The 15,983-nt window shown below is 41.3% G+C and overlaps 1 protein-coding gene across 3 annotated transcripts in view; it reads left to right on the top strand.

The window, feature by feature from the left end:
• NGLY1 (N-glycanase 1) overlaps positions 1 to 15,960 on the top strand; it is a 63,776-nt gene extending 47,816 nt beyond the window's left edge. For 2 of the 3 annotated variants that reach the window (XM_060011567.1, XM_060011568.1), the window contains exons 8-12: positions 87 to 197; positions 1,283 to 1,447; positions 6,055 to 6,240; positions 13,321 to 13,498; positions 13,887 to 15,956. In XM_060011567.1, the coding sequence (XP_059867550.1) occupies positions 87 to 197; positions 1,283 to 1,447; positions 6,055 to 6,240; positions 13,321 to 13,498; positions 13,887 to 14,062 (816 nt within the window). In that variant the 3' untranslated portion in view covers positions 14,063 to 15,956. Of the gene's footprint in view, positions 1 to 86; positions 198 to 1,282; positions 1,448 to 6,054; positions 6,241 to 13,320; positions 13,499 to 13,886 lie in introns of all 3 variants that reach the window. The other variant, XM_060011569.1, reaches the window with a different exon arrangement.
• The last annotated feature ends 23 nt before the right edge of the window (positions 15,961 to 15,983 follow it).

Here is a 15,983-nt window from a genome sequence, read left to right as displayed (position 1 = left end):
TTTAAGAATTACATGCATTCTAGGTATTTAGCAAATTAATGTTGATGGTTGTAATCTTATTAAATATTTCTGTCCTGTAATTCGAGGTGGTTGACGTCACTTGGCGATATTCTTGTAAACATGAAGAGGTGATCTCCAGAAGAACTGAAATTAAAGAAGAGTTACTTCGAGAAACTATTAATACACTTAATAAGCAGGTATGTGATGGGCATTTGGCATTTTTCAGAGGACATTTGAAATATTATATAATCAAGAATAGCCAATTTTTTAACCCAGTGAAGTTCTTCAAGTAGTAGCATTATTTTACAATGAAAAATATTTAAATATTTAAATTAAAATTTTTGAGAACTTGTTTTAAGTATTGTGAGGTGGGGTTTTTTTTGGCTTAAATTGTCACATCTCAAAGTTCAGTGAAACAAAATTTCCATATATATACTAGTTGACATAAAAAATATGTTGCCTTATTTTTCGAAGTAATTGTGTCTTGAATATAATTACCCACACACTTGTCCACGTAGGGAAATTTCTGGAACAAGGTACGGGAAGTTGTTAACAATGAGTATTTCTGGGAAGAGGACTGGGGGGTCCAAGAGGGAAGTTTCAGCTTTGATTTTATACCCCTTTGGTAGTACTGAAAATTTTTTTTACTATATATATATATATATATATATATATATATATATATATATATATATATGCATATTATTTTGCAATTAGAATAGGGCAGATCACCTTACAGTGGTTGAGATTCAGTGTTTCAGTGCGTTCACCTGTTTTGAGCTTGGCTCCTTGGGCCATTTGATGATTGGCAAATGCCTGGAAGGGAGAAGAGGTGCAGTTCAGTTCACCTCAGTTTGTTTCTTCCCTTGGGATCTTAGCTTCTTCAGGTCGGGATACCTTTGTAGTTCTGTGTTGCATTCAGACAGCTGGTGTGCGTGTGTGTGTGTGTGTGTGTGTGTGTGTGTGTGTGTGTGTGTGTGTGTGTGTGTGTGTGTGTGTGTGTGTTTCCCTGCTGTCCTCGCCTTTCTCAGCAGGACAGTTGTTTAAACTTAAGCCAGTAAAGGGCATGGGAAGTTGGATATGGGTGTTCAGTGATTTCTTAACATAAAATTTGTAAAAGTATTTTGTTTCTATTTTCCAAAATTACATGTATGAAAACAAAGTTGGTTACTTCTTTCCAAGACCCTGTTAAAATACAAATGTCTTAATTATATTCATACTTAGAGATGGACCTCTGCATTCCCCTAACCGTTAATGACGGTTTTTTAAACGTGCATTACAGAGGCAGATATCTTTGTCAGAAAACAGAAGAAAAGAACTTCTCCAGAGGATCATTGTGGAGCTTGTTGAATTTATATCTCCCAAAAGCCCTAAGCCTGGAGAACTTGGAGGAAGGATATCTGGGTCCTTGGCGTGGAGAGTAGCCCGAGGTGAAACGGATCCAGAGGTATTTACTTCATTACAGCCTGATAACCTTCTCACTTTACCACTTCCTGTCCTGTGCCCTTTACGTACAGAAAAACACGGTTGGCCACGACCTTTCAATGAACTTTGCAGGGTAATTATTAAAAAATGTAAACATTTGAAGAGAACCAATAATAGATTGATGTAGTATAATTACATACAAGAGTTAGCAAAGCAATTAAAATGGGATTTTTCTGTTGTTACCTTACGTAAATTTCTAGGGCAGTTATGACTAAAGTACATAAAAACGCATTAATTGTAAGTGTACAGCTTAACAGATTTTCACGAATTGTGGTTCCTCATGTGACCACTAACCAGAATAAGAAGTCAGACAAGCAGGTGTCTGAACGACCTGAGTTCCCTTCCAGCCACTGCCTTTCACCCCTGAGAGTGACCTTTTTCCTGGTTTCTAATATCATGGACTAGTTTTGCCTGTTATTGTGCTTTATGTAAATGGAATCATACAGGATGTACTCTTTTGTGGACGATTTCTGTCTCAACATTATTTAGTGAGATTCACACTTGTTGCTGCGTGTTTATAGTACATTTATTTTCTCATTGTGGTATAATATTCCACTGTGTGAATATAGTATAATTTATCCACATCACTATTGGGTATTTGGGTTGTTTCTCGATTTTGGCTTAAAATTGTGCTGCTGTGCTATTTACAATAGCCAAGACATGGAAACAACCTAAATGTCCATCAACAGATGAATGTATAAAGAAGATGTGGTACATACATACAATGGAATACTATTCAGCCATAAGAAAGAATGAAGTAATGCTATTTGCAGCAACATGGATGGACCTAGAGATTATCATACTAAGTGAAGTAAGTCGACAAAGACAAATATTACATGATATCACTTGTATGTGGAATCTAAAACATAATACAAATGAATCTATTTACAAAACAGAAGCAGACTCCACAGACATAGAAAACAAACTTATGGTTGCCCAAAGGGGAGAGGAATGGGTTATAAATTAGGAGTATGGGATTAAGAGATGCACACTACCATGTATAAGAGATAAACAACAAGGGTTCACTGTATAGCACAGAAAACTATATCCAGTATCTCGTAATACCTGTAATGGAAAATAACCTGAAAAATATATATATAGAAATAACTGAACCACTTTGCTGTACAGTTAAAATTAACGCAATATTGTATATCATTGTATATATTTATTGTATATTATTATTTATAATATATTGTATATTAATATTTTTTTAGTAAGAAATTACTTTTTTTTCCTGGAAAACATAGGGTTTTTTTAATTTATTTATTTTTTATTGAAATATAATTGACTTACAATGTTGTGTTTCAGGTATACAGCAAAGTGATTCAGTTATACGTACATATATATCTATTTTTTTTTTGCGATTTTAAATTTGCACTTTGGTGCTGAATGATGAAGTTGAATGTCTGTTCTTTAAACTTTCGTTTATTTATTTATTTTTATTTCTGGCTGTGTCAGGTCTTCGGTTGCCGCATGTGGGATCTTACTGTTGCGGTGCACGGGCTCTTCGTTGCAGCGCGTGGGCTTCTCTAGTTGTGGCGCGTGGGTTTTCTCTCTAGTTGCGGCGCGTGGGCTCCTGTAGTTCGGGGCGCGCAGGCTCTCGTTGAAGTGCGCAGGCTCAGTAGCGCGGCGCACGGGCTTAGTTGCCCCGCGGCATGTGGGATCTTAGTTCCCCGACCAGGGACCAAATCCACGTCCCCTGCGTTGGAAGGTGGATTCTTAACCACTGGGCCACCAGGGAAGTCCCATTCTTTAAACTTTTGGATATCCTCTTTTGTGAAGTCCCGTTCAGTGCTAGGAAAACTTTATAAAGTGGGAAAAATAATAGAACCTGGGTAATTCAGCAGATGAAAGTGTGTATTTCTTATTACATACTTGCCTGCATCTGGTTTGGGCTAGAAAGTGTTGTTGCTCTGAGTACTATTATATAGTCAAACTTATTTGAAGATATCACTTGACTAGTCTCCCAAAATTAAATAATGAACAATGGAAATGTAATTTCTAGAGTTAGGGACTAGCATTAAAGCAGTGTGCTCTGTAATGGACATTAAGTACAATAGACTGTCCTTTGCTCTTAGGGAGCTTAAAGTTGACTCACTAGAAAGTATTTAATATAAACGTCTAAGAAGATAAGCAATGAAAAATGCTTGAAAGGAAAATAATCCATCACGGTAGAAGTATCAAACAGCTCCACACAAAGTTTTATATCTACTTTTTCTAAATTTGCCAGTTACACCTCATTTCTCTAATAAAGGAATATGTCCCGAAGGGGAGAATTATCTCTAGTAAACTTTGTTTACTCTTAAATTTATCCCATCATCTTTAGCTGGCAGTTAGAAGTGTTGGTTCAGCTATAGAATTACAAGATCTAATTTCAACAAATAATTCAGATCACTGCTGATGCAGTGCAAGTTACAAGTCTAAATCTAAATGAAGCCAATTGAAAAGAGCTAATGTAATTCACAGCTGTGTTCAGTTTAAAATGGGGGTATTTAGGTCTTCGCTTCTTTTTCTTTTTGTGGATGAGTGCGCTTCCTCTTGCATGGCATATACATTGATTAAACTTTAAAAATATGAATTGGGTCCTATGCCCGGATTGTTTTCCCTGATGAACATTTTTTAAATTTCTCAGTTATTGGAGACCATATTAGGGCCGTGGATTTAAAAAATCATTTTCCTCTTTACAAATAGATGTTTGTTTTAAAAGTCAGTCCTAAAAAATTAGGGAACTGTATCTTGAAATCGGTTGGAAAAAGAAGGAAACATTGGTGATATTTTCATAAAGAGAAGTTTTGTCTTAATCTTATATTTTAAAGAAATTATGAAATATGATATATTCAGTAACGTATATTTTTCTTTTCCCTTTGGTAATTAGTTATCCTTGGTAAAATGGTAGACAATGCTACTTTAATATTTTAATTCCACCTGGGTTATGTCAGCACTCTGAAATACCTTTGATAGAGAAGAGAAGAATTGAGAAGTATTGTTACGTGCTCGTTTTAAAGTGTAGTGTACTAATGCATAGTTAGAAAATCACCTCCTAAAAATAATAGACTGCCCTTTTTTTTTTTTAACCATATCCAGGTTCTGCTAGGGAATTATCTTGTTTATACATTTATAAATATTTTTCTCTTTCCATCTCTAAGATGTTTTATATTCTACTTATTGATCCTTGTACATTTGAAGTTTTTACATTGTGTACTACCTAGTTCCCAATGTTTAACAGGAAAGCATCACCTACTATCTTGATTGATTAGTAAATTGATTAGTTAGAAGCAAGAGGTTGATACAGACTAGAGCAGTGGTTCTCAACAGTGGATGACTGCCTTCCAGGAGCCATCTGTAATGTCCAGGGACATTTTGGGGGTTCCAGCTGTGAGGGGCAGTACCACTGGCATCTGGTGGGTGAGGGGCCAGGGATGCTGCCGAGCAGCCTGCAGTGCACAGGGCAGCCCAGCCCCGCACACCACACGCTGCTATGCTCACATCTGAGCGGGAGGGGATGTTGTGTCGGTGCCACAGACAGGCGTGGGACAAATACATCCTCTTCCTCAAACCTGAGATTCAACCGGTGATTTCAGGTGCCTGTTTTACATTAAAATAAACATTTATTTTGTAATAGAATGCAAAATTTGCCTGGAATTTTAAGGTGAAACAGGAGTTTTTGTAGCAATTTCACATGTGCGGAAGATTGTTTCCAGCTATACCTCCCAGGCACTGTCCTCTCTTCGGGCATCAAGAAAGGACCCTGGTGAAACGGCTTTAGGCTGAGGCCTGAAGGGTGAGAAAGAATCACGTAGCTGGAGAGTAGAAGGAACAGCATTCCAGACGGAGGGAACAGCATGTGTCACGGCCCCATGGCAGGAAGCAGCTGGGCCTTTGTGAGGAACTAAAGAAGAAGTAACACGGTGCGGGTGAAGAGACCGCAGAGAAGGGTGCCGTGGGACCTGGTTGGAGAAGGAGCACAGGACAAGCCACGTGGGCCCTGGTAGCCCTGGTAGAGGTGTGGCGTTCCTGTGCAGTGAGAGGTCAGTGGAGCCAGTTAAGCAGGAAGGTGAGGGACTTCCCTGGGGGGTCCAGTGGTTGAGACTCCGCACTTCCACTGCAGGGGCCGTGGGTTCAATTCCTGGTTGGGGAACTAAGGTCCCCCATGCCACGTGGTGCAGCCAAAAAAAAAAAAGAAAGTGATGTGTCCCAATTTACATTTTTAACAATCACGGTGATGACTGTGTGGAGAGGTGAAGAGTTGAAAGCTGGGAAATCAGCTGTAGGAGAGGATTGCAGCATCCAATTAAGACATGGTGGTGGAAATGAAGTCATGTTGACACAAAATCCGAAAAGTGTAAGTCAGCTACAGTTTATATTTCTTGTTTTCTGTCTAGTAATGTTTGGTGCTACGTCAGCATCATCCTGTTCATATTTAATCTGTAAAATATTTTCCAGATTTTCCAATGGCACCAGTTTTTCATTTTCAAGTTGAAGGAATCTCTTAACCACTATCCATAGCAGTACCTCTCTATGTATCTGTTTTCTATTATGTTGAAAAGCTAATTCTGCTTTCTTTTTAAGAGTAAAGAAACCCTGTTCATCCCCTCTGAAAACGAGAAGATTTCTAAACAGCTCCACCTTTGCTATAATATAGTAAAAAATCATTATGTCCGCATTTCAAGTAATAACCAAACCATTTCTGGATGGGAGAATGGTGTGTGGAGAATGGAATCCATCTTCAGAAAAGTTGAAACAGACTGGAACATGGTAACGTAATGCATGAAGCTGTTTAAAACTTCAGTCGTTGTTTAAACAAATATAGATTGGCTTCATTTTTCAGCTGTGCATAATGTGAAACTGGATATCAAAATTACTTTTAGTAATGCTTAAAGTTGTAAAAGAAGATCCTGCTCTCTGTTTAATGAAATGTCCATTCGAAATCTCTGTGTTTATATCAAGAAAGTATCCATTTTCATCAAAGAGGCCGAATTTAATTCTTTCATGGGGAAAAATAATCAAGTGTATGACCAACTCATGTGACTAGTTTTTGCATGAATATGTAGAGTATACTGTTACCCACTTCCTTCATAGATGTGTACTGATTGCCTGCTACGGGCAGGCTCTTAGGGACTGTAACCCATTTAGTCCAAAGTCCCAAGAGCTAACCATCTAACACGCTTCTGTTTCATAAGAATGTCGATGATTGAGCGGCGATATTGGTTATTTCTTCTCTGTTTCCTAAAGATAAAGGGAGAAATGGATGGTGTGACTGTAGTAGTTCATTATACCAACTTGTACGTTGTTGTCACTTGTTGTCTCGAATAAGAGGCTTTGCTTTTAGACTGCCCTCCCCCTTAGGCACACACCAAAAACAAGCTCAGAGCAGCTCACATGACCTCAGTAGGTCTGACCATATTATTGATGGGTTTCACTGGAGTGAATGAGCTTATAGGCAGCTTTAACTTGCCCCCTGAAGAGTGAGAAGCTGTTCACTTGTAAGGCATAGTGAGTAGATTTAGCAGGTGAGTCACAGATGAACAGCTGCTGGTGTTCATGAGCATCTACTACATGCTTATCACTGTACCAGCCATTAATCAGAGTACAGAGGACATACAAAGATAAGGTCCCTGCTTTCTTCCACCACCACCACCACCCCCCCATAGGTTTTTGTTCTAAACTTACCTTGGTGCTTATTTTGACCATCTTTTTGTATTAAGCCAAGAATGATTTGTAGGCTTATTGAGATTGTAGGTGGAGGAATTCTCTCCCTTAGCTAAGGAAGGGCATAAAATGTAATACAAGATAAAATTTAAAACTTCAAGATACGTGTATCTGTAATTGACTCTTCTCGCTGATGAGAGAGGATGAGCTTCTTCTGGAAAACCATCCTTACCTGAAGAATTGCTCTGAACAGAAAGCAGGAGAGGACAGACATGGCGTTTACCCAAGGACTAGCGTGTGCTGAACTGGAGACAAGGCATGCCTCGCGCCCTGACCACCGGCCTGGTGGAGAAGACAGCACTGTGCCGAGGAGCAGGGCTAGTGTGTGGCATGCTCGTGTCCTGGTCCCGTTTGCTCATCGGCACACGCGCACCGAGCGCCTGCTGTAACCGGCACAGCTCCCACCGCGAGGACGCGCAGGTGAAGGTGCCACCGGTGTCGGCCCTCACAGTCCAGGAAGCGTGAGCAGCCACGACGCAGGGCGCTGTAACAAGGACGCCAGCGTGTTGCCATGGGGACTGCGGGAGGCTGGCAGAGCGCCACAGCGCCAGCGCTGCTGGGCCTGCACGCGGAGAGCGGAGTAGGTGCTCGCGAGGCAGGACCGGAGCGTGCAGGGCAGGGCTCGCTTCCAGACCACTGAGTAGACGGTCGTGGCCGGAGCCGGGGTGTTGTGTGAGAAGGCTTTACGTAAGGCAAGTGAGGTGTGAGGGCCATTAAGTATGAAACAAGAGCCTACTGAAGCAAAGTTTGTGCCTTCGTATGCTTTTACGAGGGGAGCCATTTTTCAAAAAGCTAAATGAATCCATTCCCGGTTAAAATACTTAATTAGTAAATTAAGAAGAATGCTGGAATTGTAACTGCGCTTGTAGAGACTAATCACTCCAAAGTCATATGTTGCCATTTAAAAATGAATTTTTCGCCTAAATCAATCTCTCGTCGTTCTGTTCGAGGGCGCCCCCTGCTAGGGATTCTCTAACTCGGCTAAAACTAGAGGCGCATTCCACTCTGTAATCGCCACGCTGGAGTCACGGCAGGTCCCGTGCAGCCCGTCTGTGGGTGATTAGAACAGAACCTTACGCTCTCACAGTGGCAGCCTCCCGGGAGCACAGAGACTCTGAATTTTACTCCTTAGCAAAGACACTGTTCAGTGGTGTCTGGATTTGAAGGGAACATAAAAAGCTCAATCAAGAGTCTCCTTTTTAGGAGTGATGTTAGTGGCTTCCTGACTAGTCTCCCTGCATTGCCCTGGCCCCTTCAAAGATGTTTTTCTGGCTACAGCATGGAGAACATTGGCAGAACCCCGTTCGTTACTGAGTGCTCTCAGGGTGAGAAGCAGCTCCGGTCTTCTGAGTCTGGCCCTCGCCTTGCACCACCAGGCTGCCCCCTGGCTCTCTGCATGCGCTGCCCAGCCTTGCCCCCCTCCCCGCGGAACCTCGTTTCTTTCCTTTCTGTGAGACTAACTTATTCTTACCCTTAGGACCTGTGTAAGCCTCATTCCGTCCAGTCCCAGCCGGCTGGTTCCTTTTACCCTGTATTGACTCGTGGCATCATGCCCCTCCCCTTCCTGAAGTTTATTCTACGCACGTGTGTGAGAACAGATTGTCTCTCTCCTACCGGACTGTAAACATTGCCCGGGCAGAGACCTTGTCTTTTCCTACTCACTTCTGTGCTCTCAGTATTCACATGTCTAGCATAGTGCCTGATACGTAGCAAATGTTTAATAATAAAGACGGGTGGATGTGAGAACGAGCGCTTGAGTGTGTACGGCATAAATTCTGCGGCACCCGAGGGCCACGTCGAGCACCGCAGGAGCTCTGTTCATTCAGACTGTGCCCCGTGGATGTTCCTCAGTACTTTGCAGTTTTGAGCAGCTTTGTCATTCTCAATGCCACTAGAGTCACGTTAGCCCTTTCGGGCGCACGGCGTGATGTCAGGAATTGACCCCCTCAGCCATTCGGCATCCGTGCACCCTGTCATACTCTGTGCTCTGCACTTAGGGCCTAGTGGTGAGTTACGAGGCGCACCCAAGGTGAGCTAGGCCTGTGTAGGAGGAAGACACGTGGACCAGCTGTTTCGGTCAGCAAGGTGGGCGCTGGAAGGACACACGAGGAAGAGCCGCTGCACCTCACGCCGGAGCCTTGCAGAAGAAATGATATCCGAGGGGGCGGCAGAGGGGAGTTTCTCAGAGAGGGGCATGAGAAACAGTGTGCACACGCACAGAAGCGGGAAACACCCGCAACTTCAGAGAAGAGGAAGCAGTCGGGAACGCGGGGAGAGCAGCGGGGAATAAGGCCGGAGGGGTGAGCGGTTGTCAGGCCCCAGGGACTTTGATGACCTTGTACTTATGCAATAGGAAACCTTGCAGGAGTTCAGGCAAAGGAGGGCCATCATCACACTGGCCATCCAGAGGCTACAGATGGAATAAGTAGGAAGCATAGTCTGGAAAGATGTAAATACAGTGGGAACTGACAGTGTTCACGTTGGACCTCAGTTGAAAAATTGGAATAACCAAAAATAAGATTCATGAGCTAGAGCAGCTTACTAGCATTCGATTAGGGTTTCTTGAAATACAGCTGCTCTGCTGGATATCTGTAGGAATGACTGACTGCACCGTGAACTCAGAGTTCATCGCAGCAGCCGCGGCAGAATGAGAATTTTAAGTGTGTACTGAAGAGCAGCTTCAAACAGTGCAGTGCAAACTGAACCTCCAGGAAACCATAACAGCCGGCTAACCAGCCTGGCATGTTTCTCATGTGATGAGAAAATCTTTAAGTGCAGATCTTCCCAAGAATGTGAAATACGGAAAGAAGCTGATGTGCAGATTGTTCACAGTCTTGAGAGTAGTGGTCGCAGCCACAACCCGCAGGACCCATTTCAGCAGGGTGCATGGCAAGCAGTATAACTTAGATCTGAAGCCACAGATGCACTGGTCTCACTCCTCCCCACAGGTTGTGTGTGATGTGCTTTCGTTGTCTACAGATGCCAGAGAGGGGCCAGGGTGGATCACGTACAAATTTAAAAAGCCAACAGGCAAAACATTTGTTGAAGGTAAATCAAGAAGTTTGGAACGATCAACAGTTACAAAAATGCTTTTTTTCCCCTTTAGAGCAAACAGTTGCCTGTTGGAGAGGTTATAAAGTATTTTTTTCTCCTAAATAAATTATAATTACCGGTTCTGTTGGTTTCACACCTAGACAGGACCACAGTTGGAGGTTTATGTAAATCCTGATGTTTTGGTACATTTCAAAGTGCCAAACTGAGTATATACATAGTATACTATGGAACTGAGTATACATAGTGTACTCAGTTACCATAGTAACATCCTACAGTCTCCAAAAATGCTGAGTTAAATAAGTTGGTTAAAGTGCTACAGACAGAATATGTTGCGTCCAAAAGATGACATGAATTTTCAATATAAATAGGGTCTACTTTATCTCCATACGCTGTTTCTTTAGCCTAAGAGAACTTTTATTTTCTCACAGTATGCTTAAAGGTTTATTTAAGCATCTAAGAATCCAATGATGAATTTCACCCTATCCTTTAACGTTTTAGAGTTGTAAAAACTGATGCCTTCAGGACTGAAACATGTAAGTCTTAGAAAAAGCAATTTTCAGACATGTTCAACAGCCATTATAAGCCTTCTGTGACAGTTAAAAACAGTTCTAATTAGATTGTCTTCACTTCCAACTGTGGTCAGGTATTTTCCATGTGTACCTGTAAGACTTTTCTGTCATATCTCAAAATTAGAAGCTTTAAGAAAGAAGAAGAAGAAAAACATTTTGGCCCAGACTCACGTGATATAATTAAGGCAGTTCTTGGGGGTAAACTAGAACTTTGAAGTTAGCTTGACTTCAGCCTATCGTATTTTATATGCCCACACTTTTAGGGGGGCATTTGAAGCCACTGAGCTCTGAAAACACACAAGACACAGAAGACAGGTTTTGAGACATAAATATATTTGCCCCCTGTCTTTCAGTTTCTTCCCACCACCTTTCTTCCAGTGACCCCTCTGTCTGGCTCTTCTTTCCCAGGTAGCCCCCTTTACCAGCCTCTCCTCTGGAGGAGTGATTACATTATGGATAATCCCTAGGTGCCCAGGAGTTTAGTGTTGTAACAGCTCCCTGGCAGCTTTGCTGCAGCCCTGAGCCCAGGCTCTCCATGCACACAGCTCTCGGGGGAGCGAGCAGGAGGTACACACATCCGAGGTGCTAGAGTGAGGTACCCGGGACCCGAGTGGGGCAGGCGACCGTGCAGACAGCTGGGATGGTTGTGCAGGACAGCAGCAGGCGCTTTATGTGTTTCTGGTCTAAGGAGTTTTAAGTCATCTTCCCTGGAGAGTGACTGTTTAACGGTTTCATTGTCTCCAGCTCACTGATTCTAAAAACTCAAATTAGCCAGCATATTTAACCTGGAGGACAACTAGGTAGAGGTTGCCGAGCAGAATAGCGTATCAACAGCATGCTAGCAGCGACTGACGTTTTACTTGATGGCTGAGGGCTAGAATAGGAAGGAATTGGGCATTTCCATGGCAGGTGTGTTTCATGCGGTACTGCCAGCTACTTGCCCCTGAGAAGTAGATTAGCTGTTTCTGAAAGAACGTATGTGCGCGTGCGCGCAAGTTTCTAGTACTTAAATACTGTTTATTAAACCCCATAAACCCAGAGCCTGTGCCCCCAGAGCATTTATGATTTGGTTAAGTTAGATAATACAAGCACACCTGAAATAAAACAGTTATATTTGGGTCACGGAGTATTGGCAGTTCAAGGCGGGATGCACTTGTGGAGGACCATGAAAACTGCGAGTTTGGATGTCATGCAAGAGGCAGGTACTTGCTGTACGTTCTAGACCAGCAAACAGTGGGATGTTAAAAACATTAATTACGCAGTTGCAGAAAGATGAGTGTAAAGTCACGACCGAAGTGTTAAGTGCAGTAAGACCAAAGGAAAGGGTTTTTCGCTTTTTTTTTTTTTTCAAGACTTATTTCAAAGAAATGCATGGATTATTGTGGGAGTTTGGACATTAGGGATAAATGACTAAAGAGTCAGGTTCTCAGGGGTTCAAGCCTGGGTGAGTGGGCCAGGGCTGTGGACGTTCAGTTTTCACGTCAACACATTTGAAGAGTGTGGATGAAACTGTGAAGGGAGCTGGACTGGAGGCAGCGGTCGGTCTGGATGTCTTAGGGAGGACATTGACGGTGGTCACAGCACTGACGGTGAAGGCCTGGGCAGCATCCTGTTTAGAGAGGCTTGCGGGGAGCATGGACTTTTAGCCTTGTAAACCTTTCCCGTTGCTTAGCACTGACTGAGGTTTTTGCTTGATTTAGAGGATATGGCCCATCTCATTCTAGGAAAGCTTATCTGAAAACCCAGGCTTAGAAAAGAAGATACATTAAGGAATAATTGCATTTAAAAAGACTTCATTTTCAGCAGGATTCATCATAAAGTTCATTTTAAATAGCTGGACTGGGGACTTCCCTGGTGGTGAAGTGGTTAAGAATCCGCCTGCCAATGCAGGGGACACTGGTTCGAGCCCTGGTCCAGGAAGATCCCACATGACGCGGAGCAACTAGGCCCGTGAGCCACAACTACTGAGCCTGTGCTTTAGAGCCTGCGAGCCACAGCTACTGAGCCCACGTGCTGCAACTACTGAAGCCCGTGTTCCGCAACGAGACGCCACCGCAATGAGAAGCCCACACACCGCAACAGAGTAGCCCCCACTGGACGCAGCCACAGAAAACCCACGTGCAGCAACAAAGACCCAACGCAGCCAAAAATAAACAAATAAATGTAAAAAATTAATAAATAAAAAATAAATAAATAGCTGGAGTTGGTAATTTAAAAGAGAATATGATTTACCAAAATTTTGGTTAGCATGCAGCCTTAGGGCTCTACTTATTGAGGCACCTGTATTCAAATAATACCTTACATCCATAGCAAAAGACGCTATCGCAAAGATTGCTAATAAAATGAAAAATTGTTAGCAGTAAAAATCTTTTCAGTGGGGAAAAGTTATGTTTTAAATAACCATTTGTGCATAGTTCCTGTGGCAATAAGACTTTGACTATATGTGTTTTTCTACACTGTTTGATTATCTCTGACAGTTCCTTTTCTCCCACCTACTTTATAGGTGTATTTAACCCGAAAGGAAGGATCGTCTTATGCTTACATTTCCTGGAAGTTTGAATGTGGGTCAGTTGGCCTCAACGTAGATAACATTTCCATTAGGACAAGTAGCCAGACCTTTGAGACAGGAACAGTACAGTGGAAATTGAGATCTGATGCAGCACAAGTAGAGCTGGCGGGCGGTAAGCATTTGACGGGAGAAGTAATCGTGAAGTGTGTGTTCAGCACTCTGAAGGGTGATTGTGCTTATCTGAGATGTAGTTGAGTTTTCCTTAGCCTAGACTTATTCATACTGTTGCAGTAAAAAAAAAAAAAAAAAATTTAAGTTAAAACCTGTAGTTTAACCTCATTATTAATAGTAGGGCTGATGTTTTTCATTGTGAAACACAGATGGAAGGAGAAAACATCATTTCTTTTTTCAGAGGACACATTTCCTCCATAAAGAATAATTTGTATTTATTTTTTAAGGGTTGATTTTTACCTATAAGGCAGGTATGTCAAATGCATTCCGAAACTACCTCTTTATGTTCTTACCAAAAGCAAAGTGTTAATTTTTTTTTTCTCCAACAGATAAAATTCTTCGCTCCTATCATGATTTTTCTGGTGCCACTGAAGTTATTTTGGAAGCAGAATTAAGCAGAGGAGATGGTGTTGTTGCTTGGCAACACACCCAGCTGTTTAGACAAAGCTTAAATGACCCTGAAGAAAATTGTTTGGAGATAATTATAAAATTCAGTGACCTTTGAGAACCTGAACATTATAGAAAAGCTGGCAATAATCAAGGACATAGCATGTTCTAAAGTAGTCTGTTGGTTCCGTGCATGCTTAGATGGCAGTGTTCTACCCCCTGCTAGCATATTTCCTTGTTGGCTATCCATCGTGTTAACCCTCATGAAAATGTATCTTTTTACTGTGGACCCTAATGAAACCTTGAATTAAAAGCTTCCTTCCATATGTGACTCTGATTTGGAGTGAAGTCTTACTGCCCCACTATGAGATTTTAACCTAAAAGTCGTAAGTATGGTTTTAAAAGTAAAATGAAGGTATTCGTGATTAAATGCTATTCGTGATTATGATGACATCTTAAGCTAATAATAGTAACTTGACAGTTTCTGATCATTCTGGCATTAATTTCTCCGTAAGTAATTGAAATAGATTTCCTAAGATTTTTTAATTTTTAATAAACGTGAAAGTGTAGTATTTCATAAGTTACAGAGCATGAAAATTTTTATGACTGTAAATACGTACGCATTTAAGAAATAAAATGAATTATTTTGCGTTATATCTTTTTAGTGATTACTTTGGCTAAATAAAAATCATAAGTATGCTAAACATTGAAAACCACTTGAATAGACAAGAATTATGAAAACAGTTAACACTGCGTAAATTCAAAGATACATTATAGATCCATAATATGTGGACACTTCTGAAAATGCTTTACTTTTGAGTTTACCTTTGAGTATTTTTATCTACCTCATTGAATAAAATGTTTATTCTTGACTTTGAAACTATGTAACTGGGATTATTCAGTGTGTATACACTGTATCAAGAGTGTGTGTGTGTGTGTGTGTGTGTGTGTGTGTGTGTGTTCCATGTAACCTCTCCAGTTAAACTTAGTGAACATATATGAAGTGTTTTGTGTGCACTGCAAGGGATGCGGTGACGAAGACGACCACGGCCCCACTCCCTAAATGCTTTTTGTCACGTTCTGCAGAGCGAGTTCTCAGCTCTCCCGGCCAGAAAAGTACGTTCTCAGACATTCTCACCCTGTGCAACTCACTAGCATGTTTACATGCGTTGTGAAATATGTACTGGAATTCTGAAACAAAGGTCTTATGTTTTCTTTTTAATTGTAGTCCAACTCTGCTGAGGATCACCTTCTTGCTAAAAAGTTACACTTAAAGGTAGCTTGTGCGTCTAAATTTATTAATACGTCTCGAATATTAGAAAATTTTCTGGAATTCTGAAACTGTTAAGTTAATCATAGCATCGTAGAGTGGCCGAATACGTGAAGTTGGACAGCCTTGTCTCCTACCTGTCTCGAAGTGTCTGGTTTTGTCAAGGTAAGTATTTGGATGATAAGTGGAACAATACTCTTCATGAGAAAAACTGGAGCTTGACAAGCAGTCTTGTTAAAGATGGCAACAGAGATAAACTGAATGTACTTTATCTATGAAAAGGAAACATTCTAATTTTTACTGTGGCTTTAAGCAGAAAGTTCAAATGTCCTGTATTTTTACAGAGTTGAACTACTGAAGAGAAAAGCAGTTGCACACTTTTCTTAAGTGTGTTCCTTGAGAGTTCCAACCTCAGGGTACCTGACACACGTTAATAGATATTTTATGATACAGACAAGTTTGGCAATAGTACAGAAGGTATGAGACAAAGCAATTCTCAGTAATGTGTACGGCATAGTGAGTAAACCAGTAAGGCAAAAGTAACTGAGGCAGAGACGGGCTGTGATAGTACAAACCCCGTGAATAAACTGGCAGTCACATTAGCTGCCCTTTATAAAGCAGTCATCGGAGATCTTTTTTTATTTTCTTTCCAACTGAAAAATTGTAATTAATTTGCAGGGTTTTTCATTTATCTCGATCAAAACAAATTTCAGAATCCAAATATATGATACCAAAACTAGACCATTTATATTTTGTAAAAATTAATAAT

This window comes from Delphinus delphis, chromosome 4, assembly GCF_949987515.2.
Source record: "Delphinus delphis chromosome 4, mDelDel1.2, whole genome shotgun sequence".
In the NCBI taxonomy this organism is placed as follows: Eukaryota; Metazoa; Chordata; class Mammalia; order Artiodactyla; family Delphinidae; genus Delphinus; species Delphinus delphis.
The sequence above is the reverse complement of the archived record's forward strand: the minus strand, read 5'-3'. Positions and strand labels throughout refer to the sequence as shown.